The sequence below is a fragment of the Kalmanozyma brasiliensis genome (genome assembly GCF_000497045.1).
Source record: "Kalmanozyma brasiliensis GHG001 unplaced genomic scaffold PSEUBRA_SCAF18, whole genome shotgun sequence".
NCBI lineage: Eukaryota > Fungi > Basidiomycota > Ustilaginomycetes > Ustilaginales > Kalmanozyma > Kalmanozyma brasiliensis.
This window is the reverse complement of record NW_015961957.1, coordinates 160575-171634: the sequence shown is the minus strand read 5'-3', so window position 1 is coordinate 171634 and position 11060 is coordinate 160575. Positions and strand designations below refer to the sequence as shown.

Genomic DNA, 11060 nt, shown 5'->3' with positions numbered 1-11060 from the left:
GGCTGGTTGGCTGGCAGGCTGGCCTCTCGCTCGCGGCCTGCGGAGGGAGACATGATGAAAGCGCCATCCCAACGCGACTTAAAATCAACATTTCCAAAAAATGAATTCAAAATCAGAGAGAGAGAGACACACAGACGCGCTCTGGCTTGGAAACCAACACGCTGCAGGGCGCCGCAGAAAGCGGTGCTCGAGGCCCGAGCAAATACGATCGTGTGCAGCGCATTTTGGCCAACAGCTTGCTGCTTGCTCTCTTGTGTCCTCCCGTGGACGAGGGGCCATCGTCGTGCGTCTTCAAGCCACACCACCATGTCATTGCAGCCTCCCGATGGATCCGAGAGCGCCAAAGCAGAGCTCATCCGAGGGTGGAGTCGATGGCTGCCTCCGGTGCGATCTGCGTGTTGGTGTCAGATCTTGAGGGCTTGGCTGGGCAGCTTGTAGTCACACGCCATTTTTGCCCTTCCAGAATACAACAAGGACCCTTCTAGATCTCTACGCAGCTGAAGCTCATCGTTGTCGGTCTCCTGCCTGGTTTGATGATAGCAATGGAAGAAGAGGATTGCAAATGGTGAAAGGTACAAGTACACGTTGAGTGCAACGAGGCGATCTCAACCCACCCGTCAACAGCACGACTGGGCGGGGGAGATCTGGTATCTAGATGTAGGGAAAGGGGATGCCAACCATGGCCAGACGAAGCCGATGACTCCGCTGAGCTTCCGAGTTGGCATGCACTGATTGCTTGGCAGGAGCAGGTCAGTACTGGTGAGGGATGGTGTGTCAACGACGAGACGAGGTGCTGTTGAAGGTCTCGCTGTCGTGACGACCAAGTTTCTTTTGGGTTGTAGACCAAGGAGTGGTCTAGGATCCACGAGGTGAGCTTGCATCGGAGCTCGATGAAAAGCTCCTATGAACAAGCTCGAGGGCGAAGGGGCTCAAGCCTTGGGCTTGGACGGCGTTCTTCTGCTTCGGTTGCGGGTGCCCGAGGCAGGACCTTCGCTGTCAAGCAGAGCCTGCTTGTCGGCCTCCTCCCTCTTTTTCTTCTCGGCCTGCCTGTAAATGTTAGCCGTGAAGGGCTCCTCGTAGCGCAACGCCAGTGAGTAGACGATCACCACGAGGACGCTCAGAAGCAATCCGGCGGGCTTGCCGAACCACAGAGCCACGGCGACAAAGCTCATGGAGCTTCCCCAGTACATGGGGTTGGCCATGACGTTGAAGGGGAAGCCGGTCACGATGCTCTCCATCAGGATGCCAAAGTAGTCACCCAAGTAGGTGCCCGTGACGCCGAGAGCCCACATGGACGAGAGGACAAAGACGTTGCCGGAGGCAAAAAGCACTGCAGCGGCGGGCTTGACCCATGCCTGCTGCAGCAGTGCGTGGGTGGGCTGGTCCTTGAGTGCGAGGTTGTACAGGTGATCGCGGAGGATGCCGAGCGAGAAGATCGAGATGGCCAGGAAGTAGCATCCCAGGTATCGACGACCGCCGAGGATCTTGGTGATGGTCTTGTTGTGGTACTCGTTCTGCGCCACGATGTTCCAGTAGAGCGGATTGAAGCAGATGCTGCCGACGGCGATCCAAAGCGAAGGTTGCGTCAAATCAATGACGCCTGGCACCACGTATGGGCTCGACTTTTGGAACAGCGCTACCATCTTGCCAATCCGATCGAGATCCCGTCCTTGAGAGCGGTCCGGATTTTGACGCTGAGGTTGTGAAAGAAAGGCAGGAACGCAGAACCACAACAACTGAGAAGAATCGCAAGGCACAGGTCCGAGCGCATTCACGATTTCTCGCGGAGACGCACGGAGCAGAATCACAGCACAAGACCCTTGCTCATCTCGACTAGTCACGCGTTGACGTGACTCTACTTGAGACAGATCCTTTTTTGTCGGCGCAAGCGAAAAACGTCCAGCTGCGCTGACTGGGTGGGCTTCGGCTCGTTCCGGTTTGGCGTGGGAAAGAACGCTCGTCCTTCGGATGACCATCGGATGCTACGCCCCTCTTCCCAGCTTCTGCCTTCGTCAGCTAGGCCACGATTTCCTGCTCGAAACGAGCCTGACTGAGCTGCTCCAGATTCGCTGAGTCAAGCCGCTTTGCTAAAGCTGTTTATAAAGGCTGAATCGACCAGTGCTTTGGAATCCGTCTGCGATCTGCTCACATCAAAGATGAGCTCAACCGAAACCCCAGCGTCAAGCCTGAGCAGTGCGGCCTTGCAGACCTCCTTCACGGTCAGTAGCGACGCCGGCGTTGATCTCAAGGTGTCGACCAAATTGATGCATCCAAGATCTGGCCAAACGACCTCTATCGAACTGGCAGATTCTCTCTCGACTCCGCCGAGAGCCGCTGGCTGTCATTTCGTCGTGACCGGCACCGCGTCCTCGTCCGAAAGCTCGGAGCATCTCCTAGATGACCGCTGTATCTGGGCCATTGCTCAATCTATGCTAGAGGACATCAACTCGGTAAGCTGCGGAAGGCTGGTTGAGGTCCATCAAGTCCCATGCTGATGGTCAAAGTTCTTCAGCTTCGCGACGGCTGGCTCCACATCTCCGCACTTCATGCGAGGTCATCTGCGTATGTCGAGACGGAGGGAGATGCAAGCACGAGCAATGCCGGTTCTGCTCATCTTGAGGCGATTCGACATTGTATGTTAGCAACCCTAGTTCCGTCCGTCTATTTGTCGATACCTGTGCTAACGCTCTTGCGTCTTGGACGCTGATTTCAGCCATCGTGGTGATGTTGGCTCCAGCGAGCATCCCTGACAGAGGCACGGTCAACAGACGCTGGCAAGTCGACTTGGACTGGACCGACTCGCGCGTCGAGCGAACCAGAGCTCTCGCGGATCTCTTATCTTCTCCGACTTTGCCGTCCCAGCTGCGAGATCTCGTGAGCCAGATGACGTCGCGTCTTCTGCTTGAAACCCTGCTTGCGGATCCCGAGATTGCAGAGCTATACCACCGTTCCTGGCAGCAGCGCCAACAGGACGTCTCTCCGTTGATCGACAGTATCGCCAACTCTATGCGTTCTCTCGCTGCAAATGCGACCAAGAGCGTGGAGCTCGATGCCTTGCTGCATCAACTTGAGCCGACAAAGGAGATTCCCAGCGTCATAACGGTCAGTAACATCCTGACCCGCATGGATATTGCTGCTCATCCGCCTACGAGAGAACGACGGTCACCTGCGAGAGCGCGGCGCAAGCGCTCCGATCAAAGCGATCCCACGGAGGACGCGATCGTCGGACTGGCGCCGGGTGCGAGCGACAGCGACTACAGCTGGATAGACACAGAGGCAGAGCCGTCGACAGTTGACGTCCGAGGAGAACACAATCTCGACAATGTCCCTTCGTCGCCCTTCGCGCCCGAAGCGGGCTATCACGAGGAAGCAGAGGAGACGAATGCAAGCTTTGAAGATCCGTTCAGCTTCTAAGTGGCTGTCTCCAAGCTGTGCACAGCCTTACGCATGACAACAGGAGCTGCATGGGTGTTATTACAATCGATCACGACGCCCACGTTGACCTTCGGCCTCCATTGCGCTTATGACAGCCGCACGAAGCAGCATACCACCAGAGATGGCAGCCCGCACGGTGCAATCTTCATCTCAAAGATGCCACGTGCGGGGATGACCGTGCGGCTGCCATCCGCAGACAATTGAACAATTTCGGCGTTCCAGTAGAGGGGAGCCGTCTTACCAACGCTCGGAATGTAGGTCCCATCCTCCGCTTGGGTGCCGCCGACGGCGAGCTCGTACAGCCGGAAGAACATCGAGGCCGAAGCTTCCGTCATGAGCTCGTACACCGAAATCTTTCCGCCCGTCATCTGCTCTCTGCTCCGGCCGCACAGTTCTTGCGCCAGCTGGTTCGAGGCGTAAACTTCGCCCGCCTTGCGGCACACGACCATAGGGACGGGCGTGAAGGGAATCACCGATTCGGAATAGTAGCGGACATTGCCCGCCCATTCTGCCTGCAGCTGGATCATGCTCGATGGCTGGATGTTATCCTCGAGCGAGAACCACAGCTGCCGAATTTTGGACAGCGCCGCCTCGACCGATCGTATCGACTGTTCCGACCAATCCTGCTCGGTCATGTAGCGCATCAGAGATGCGTAGCCTTTTCGATATGGATAGGGCGCGTACACATCGCCAGGCCTCTGCCGTAGCTGCGATTCCTTACCCTCCGACATTTCTGGAGGATGGTTCGTCTGCTGCCTCGGTATCCCGTCCATCGTCCGAATTTGCATATGCGGAGGTGTTGCGTGCTGCGTGGCTGGATTGGCACCGCCGCTCTGCGTTGCCATCGCCAAGGGATGGCTGACGCCTGTGGATCTTGTCGGTCGTGGCTGTTGCTGCTGCTGCAGCATCGGGGCCGGATGCGCCTGCTGGAAACCGTCTGAACTTGGACCGATGGGCACAGCGCTTCCGACTCGGATGCCGTGTGCGGTGTGCAAATCAGCACGAGGCATTCCGTCAAAGGCGCGTCCGTCTGGTGGGAGATGCCCTTGCTGCTGCGAGAAGGGCAATGGCGGGTGACCAGATGGATGGGATGGGGGCGGTCCCTGGGGATGGGCGCCATTGGGACGAGGATGGAAGGCATCCGCGACATCGAAAAAGTACGTCGAGAAGAGCGAGTCGAGCTCGGCTGAAGAGGGCGGCTGGAAGATGGGCTGGACCTGAAGAAGCTGTGACGGCGAGGTCCTCGCTGCTGTTGCTGAATTTGCTCGGATGGGCGTTGACGACGGTATGGAGGTGTACGAAGGCGCGCTTTGCCCCGGCATACCCTCCAGCGTCGACCCTTCCGTCCTTGCACGCACATTCGGATGCGGAGGTCCTTGTGCGTACGTCGTCTCTGCAGTCGCATATTCTACTGCGCCCTGGGGTGGCTTGTAGTCGGGCTGCGTGTCCTCTTGGTTGAACAGCTGGTTCTGGCCTTTCGATATTCGGGCAGCATCCGATCTCGTCTTTCTCTTCCTCTGCTGGCCGCGTTCTGCTTCGCTTGGCTCCCCAGGCGCGGACAGTGATGACGCCATGCCAGTACTGCGACCAGCAGCAGAGACGGAAGAGGGATGCTGCGGCGGCGGCGAGACAAAAGCTTCCTTCGACGAACTCGCTACGGAGCCTGTCTCGACTGCGTTCGACCAGCCATTGTCCTGCGACGCCTGCCCGTCTTGAGGCGGATCGACGCAGCGATCTGCAATGCCTCGCTTGACGCAACGGTGGCAAGGCCGCTTCTCTTCGCAGACGAGGTGCGACCGTCGGCAGTAGACACAAGCTTGCCTGAGCTTTTTCTTCCTGCGGGGCAGGAGGCCAAAGGGACTGATCGACCCATCGCTGACGTCTCCTGCATTCGTCGATCCGTTCGACGCCCCGTTGCCGTTGTCGAAGATCTGTTGGGCGCTCTGACTAGCGGTAAGAGGCTGCGATCCGAGGTCGGAGGAAGCTTTGCTGTCAGGAGACGGTACGAAATCGTCGAGCAAGTAGTTGGGCAGAACCTTTCGGTTTCCGCGAAGAGCGTCCATCGATGCGAGAGGGCGACCCCATCACCCGAGGGTCGGCCCCCACTGCGATGCTACGATACAATCTTTGTCGTTGGCGACGTGCCAGCAAAGATAGCTCGAGCGCTCCTTGCAGCCTAAGGGTGCCACAAGAACGCGGATGCGGCGCGCCTTCCGTCGATCGATCGAAACGAAATGGCTGGTGTTCGCAGGGAGCAAACTCGACGACGAAGAAAAGGGGCGTCCGAAGTGTAGCGCTGGCGAATGGAAGAGGCGGTGATGGTTGCACCACTCGAACGTCTGACACGAACGAGGGAGGAGGCAAGAAGCAATCCTTTGTCTCGGATCCCGGACTACTTGATGGGCAGCTGAAAGAGGCGAGAAGGCAAAATTTAGAGCGGGATGACGAGACGCGAGCCGAGTCTTTGGTGCCGACCACGAGCAAGGAGCCGAAAATCCTCTGCCGAGCGAGTCGGTGGCATCAACAACGAGATGCCAAGCAGGAGACGAGAAGGGGCAACTTGGGGGAAAGAGAGAGAGAGAGAGAGAGAGAGAGAGAGAGAGAGAGAGAGAGAGAGAGAGAGAGGAGACGGTACCGTGGTCGGACTCAATGGAAGTTGGCAAGGGCAGCAGCAGAAGCAACCAAGCTTCGGCTTTTGCACGCGACTCTCGTGGGCCTATCAGATCAGCCGCTCCCGGCCTCTGCTTTCCTCCTCGTCCAACCGCCGCGGTCTTCGTCGAAGTCCTAGCGCATGCGCACGCCATGATGAAGTCTCCCATTGTGGCAGCACTTGGCACTGGCAACGCAGAGCAACGACCCACCTCTGTGCATTTCTTGGCCCTTGGCCGGCGACGAGCCCGTGCGGTAGATCTTGCACAATGGTCGGAGTTCGAACTTGTTCGCAGCACATGTCCCACCGACAGGAGATTCTCGTCCGACGCCTCTTTACCCCACACCTAATCTGCATTGTCGCCCGCCCGAACGCAACGCTCGCTCGAAGCGCCGAACCCTCCATCTCACTGATGCATGGAACTAGCTCTTACTCAAGCTATGCCACTAGCTTAAGCTCGAGGATAGCAAGATCGAAAGCGGACCGCTTTTGCCGACCCATCGCTAGATTACGCTCTGACGTCGACGAAGACCAGCTCGGTCGGCGTCTTGAATTTCCCAGAGCCGAGGATGCCTAAAAAGCATGGGAACAGACAGCCGTTCAGGCAAGCTGCAGGGTTGCCCAGGAGTTTCAAGGGTCCAGGTGCCCGGCGACCTGCCTTCGGGATCGGCGTCGGGAAGGTCATGTCCTTGCCAAAAACTTGATACGAAGCTCGCTTGACAGCCTGTTGCACCACTGACTTCATTTGAGTTTGCTGCATACGCGTTTCCGCTTCGCTTGCAGGACACGGCTCTGCATAAAGTTTTCGTATCTGCAGATCCATCCTGCCGAGCTCTCAGGTCGGCGAGAGCAGCCGACGCTGCATGGCAGGCCAAAAATGTGGCAAGGTCCGGACCGGTGGTGGACCGTGTCGACGATGGCTTTCCTGGCCGTCGTTCCTCTCCCATCCATCGACGCTCGACCCGGCTTTTCATGTCTCTCACTCAGTGACACCGAAGGACACGCTCGGAATCCAGTCGATATGCAGTAAACATCTGATTGATCGAAGAAGTACGACCGAGTAGACGGATTGAATTGCTTGATGCCCGAGCTCACCTGCCCGTCTTCTGCCTCTTGGCCGCCGTCTGCGCCTTCATGCCCTGAATGCGGTAGATCTCCTTCATCTCGGCCTTCCTCTTCTGCGCGCGATGCTCCTCGTCCTTCATCGCCAACTTGAGCTTCTCGCCCTTCTTCTCGTTGTTCTTGGCCTTGCGCTTCTCGTCCTTTTCGCGCTGCACCGTCTTCATCTGCTGGAGCAGCGCGAGCGCCTTCTTCTCCTCGCCCTCGAGCACTACGGCGCGCTTGGCGAGGTACGACGTCGACTTGGCCGCCTGCATCTGTTTGGGTTTCGACTTGAACGGCAGCTCGGCTTGCAGCGCACGGGGGACGCGGAGCGGGTTGAACTTGCGCTCAGTTCGCTCGATGCTGCGGTAGCTCGAGTTGATGTGTTTCGGCGCTTTGAGCTGACGTTCTTTGCGCACCGCACCTGTCAGTCGCATTCCCTGCCACGTCCTTGCCTCTCCGGACGAGAGCAGCAGCGACGTGACCGGGTTGTAGAACTTGCGCGGCTGAATCGAGTACCACGCTCGCAGGAACACAATGTCGCTCATCAGAATCTTGTCCTCGAACGTGGCTCGGAAGTGCCCTTCCGGCTTCGCCAGCGCCTTCTTGACCTGCCCACGAATGCCCGACACCGTCTTGATGTGCGCACCTTCGAACTTGGCCACCTCGAGCGCGGACGAGAACATGTCCTTGATGAAGGCCGTGTTCTTATAGATCTTGCTCGGCGTACCGGTGAGCTTGAGCTTCTTGACAATCTTTTGCGAGCCCGAGTCGACGTCGAGCACCACGCCGGTCGCCGAGACGCGGAACGAGGGCGTCGCAGTCGAAAGCGTGTTGAAGGCGCAGAAACCTGTGTTGGGTGCCGAGACGGGACCATAGAACGACGCCAGACAGTGCATGTGCTCCGGCGTGTACTTGAGCATGCGATTGCGCGTGCCGTCGTCGAGCGAGTAGATGGGGATGGATTGGAATCGACGCCACCCGAGCGAGAAGATGAGCGGGTCGTTGGTCTTGAGGATCTTCTGGTGCCATCGGTGACGCTTGATGCGGACCTGGATGAAGCCGAACGACTCTTCGCTGGCGAGCAGACCGCCGACGAGGAGTGGAAAGTTGGGGTCGAAGTTCTCGACCAGTTCGTAAGCTACCTTGCTCAGCTCGATTCGGACATAGGCACCAGGCTGGTAGCCGACGACTTGGTGGCGGACCTCTTCGTCGACCGAGTCGAACTCGGCCTTGTTGAGCGCCGCCTGCGCGGCCAAGGCATCCTTCTGCTCGTCATACCAGTCCTGCTTGGTGTCAGCGTCTGGGTCGTCGTACTGCTCGTCGAATCGGCGTTTGAGCGCCTCCTTCTTGGCGGCGAGGGCTTTGGCGCGTGCATCCTCGTCGGCGTCATCCTCGCCCCCATCGGCGGGCTGATCGTCGGCCTCTTCATCATCGTCCTTCTCTGCATCGTCGACAGGCTCACCGCGCTTGCCATCCTTGCGCTCTTCCAGGTTGTCAGGCTCGTCGCCGGTGATGAAGAAGCGTCGGATCGAGTCGAGGACCCGCTCTTCTGCCCAGTAACTCAAATCTGCTGCCTTGGCGAGAGAACGCGACTGGTCCGGCACGTCTTGGTACTCCTCCTCGTGCTCGCCGGTCTTGGAGGTCGCAGGCTTGCCGTCCGCGGGTCGGAAGAAGTCGTCTCCGTCATCTTGCTCGGCCATCTTGCGGATGTCATCCTCGTCCTCGTCGGCGTCCTTGTTGTGGACGTCGCCGGAGGCAATCTGCTCGGGCGTCTTGTCCGAGCTGTAGATGAGACGAGCGAGGTCGACGGGTCTGCGGTTTCTGTTGGCGCGAACGGTGGCTTCGGCGCGAGCGGCTAGGTCGCGTTTCCAGGGTGCCACTTCGTCCTCTTCCGAGTCTGGGGCCTCGCTGCCCAGCTCCTCTTCATCTTCCTCGTCGTCGTCAATGTCTTCATCGCCGGACTCGAGACCCATGTCAGAATCGCTGTCTGCAAAGGGAATATCTTTCGATGCCGCACCATTCGCCTCGTCCGCCTCGACGGCTTTGCGGGAGAATGCACGACGCTTGTATCCGTCTTCGTCATCGTCAATAGCGTCGCTGTCGAAGCCTCCGTCGCTGTCGCCGTCTTCACCATCGATGTCGTCATTGTCATCGATGTCGTCGTCGAGAAGCACGTCGTCGAATGCAGCTCTTCGCACACGCTTGCCCTTGGCAGGGGAAGCATACTCAAACGCGTCGCTAGCATCCTCCTGCTTGTCCGACGATACGTCGCGCAAACCTGTCGAATCCGAGTCGAACAGCCGGAGTTCGCTCTGGGCTGCGAGGTTGTCCAGCGTGGTATGCGCATCTTGCAGATCCATGACCATCTTTTCGCCCTCGCCTGCCGGTTCGCCGTTCTCGCCGTTGCGCGTGAAGTTGCCGGGCACGTTGATGTACACGGCATCCTTGTCGAACATGACACCGCCGACGTCGCTCATGGGAGCGTGGATGAGCTTGGCCTTGTCGGAGAGCTTTCTGCGCTTCTCGCTGTCCTGCGTGGGCAGCGGGCAGGGGTCGTTGAGCTTCTCTATCGATGTGATGGACAGATCGCCTGCGCCGGGGATGTGGACTCGTTGTGAGGGTCGAAGGTGGGTGCCGCGCAGGAAGCCGTAGACGGTGATGGTGCGATCGGCCTTGGGGTTGGCGCGGATGTCTTCTCTCGGTGTCAGATCCTCCATGCGGTCGGCGAGGACGTAGGGGTGGGCATTGCGGAAGATGAGCGGTCGGAACTTCATCACGCCGATAAACCGCGAGAGGTTCTGGATCTCCGTGTCGGGGTATCGACCATTGATGATGCCGGAAAGGTAGAAGAGCTTGGCGCCGTCGTAGATTTCGGTCCAGAAACGTTGCTTCAAGCGCTTCTTGGTCGCTTTGAGCGTCTTGGCCTTCTTGATGAGGTCCAAGTGCGTAAGCACGCCGATGACCTTAGGGAAACCGTGCGATTGCAAGACGTTGAGAAACTCCATGGTCTCCATCTCGAACCCGAACGATCCATCGATCATCAACAACACCAAGTCCGCCACCTTGCCAATGTCAATCATGCTGTTGATATCGTTGTTGCATTCGATGAATGTGACTCTCCTCTTCTTGCCCGTGACCACCGTGACCGGGCCCTTGATCTCGGCGAGCGTATGCTTGGTATACCTCCGAATGAGGGAGCGCATGAGCGTCGTCTTGCCTACCCCCTCCGGGCCTACAACCGCAACAATGATGGGAGGCGGCTCGTCCTCCGGTGTCCTATCCGCAAGAGGCACATGGAAACGCTTCTGATCTTTCTCGGCATTGCGCAGGATCTGCTTCTGAGCCACATTGATGTTGGCCGAGATGAAAGCCTTGGGGTTGAAGCCATTTGTGTGCTTCGCCTTGCCCTTTTCGGCCTTGCCGCCGGTCTTGGCCTTGCGATGCGCCTTGTTGGACTGCTGTGCGTCCGCCATGATGTCGCGCTGTCGTCAGTGGTAGCGTGGGCGGGGATATGTGGCGTTCGTTGTCTGCTCAGACGCCAGCGTCAAGCGGGTTCGGGTGGCGCTGCTGAGTCCGGGCTGTCTCGGTGTCGGACGAGGGCCGAGTGAAGCGCTGGCGTTGGTCGGGAGCGTAATGGTCGTCCAGAGCAGTAGTTGGCTGTCAAGGCTTGGCTCAAGTAGATGGTGCCTGCAAAGGCGTGGTAATGACTGCTGCTTGGCATTGAAGTGAGCTGCTGAGCCTTTCTCAAGGAGGTTTCGACGTTCGAGGAAAGGGTCCAAAATTTGCTGCTTCGACTCAAAAAAAGTTTCCAGCTTCGCAGCTCCACAGTCTGTATTATGTAAGCAGATGTGCGGTAAAAAGTGCAAAAAAG

General features: G+C 58.3%; 4 protein-coding genes across 4 annotated transcripts; 1 reads left to right on the top strand and 3 right to left on the bottom strand.

Annotated features, from left to right (window-relative positions):
• Nucleotides 1–929: 929 nt before the first annotated feature.
• On the bottom strand, nucleotides 930–1643 carry PSEUBRA_002239 (Phospholipid methyltransferase; the record flags this gene model as incomplete). The annotated part of the gene is made up of 1 exon (XM_016435381.1): nucleotides 930–1643. One exon carries the CDS (start codon nucleotides 1641–1643, stop codon nucleotides 930–932), a length of 714 nt encoding a protein of 237 aa, XP_016293143.1.
• A 513-nt stretch (nucleotides 1644–2156) lies between these two features.
• Nucleotides 2157–3414, top strand: PSEUBRA_002238 (uncharacterized protein; the record flags this gene model as incomplete). Its single annotated transcript, XM_059464811.1, has 3 exons — nucleotides 2157–2450; nucleotides 2513–2633; nucleotides 2714–3414. The coding sequence occupies 3 exons, from the start codon at nucleotides 2157–2159 to the stop codon at nucleotides 3412–3414; spliced, it is 1116 nt and encodes a 371-aa protein (XP_059321249.1).
• Nucleotides 3415–3521: 107 nt separating this feature from the next.
• On the bottom strand, nucleotides 3522–5498 carry PSEUBRA_002237 (Zn(2)-C6 fungal-type DNA-binding domain protein; the record flags this gene model as incomplete). Its single annotated transcript, XM_016435394.2, has 1 exon — nucleotides 3522–5498. The coding sequence occupies one exon, from the start codon at nucleotides 5496–5498 to the stop codon at nucleotides 3522–3524; it is 1977 nt and encodes a 658-aa protein (XP_016293142.2).
• Nucleotides 5499–7176: 1678 nt separating this feature from the next.
• PSEUBRA_002236 (Elongation factor, GTP-binding domain protein) lies at nucleotides 7177–10662 on the bottom strand (the record flags this gene model as incomplete). The annotated part of the gene is made up of 1 exon (XM_016435380.1): nucleotides 7177–10662. One exon carries the CDS (start codon nucleotides 10660–10662, stop codon nucleotides 7177–7179), a length of 3486 nt encoding a protein of 1161 aa, XP_016293141.1.
• Nucleotides 10663–11060: the final 398 nt, after the last annotated feature.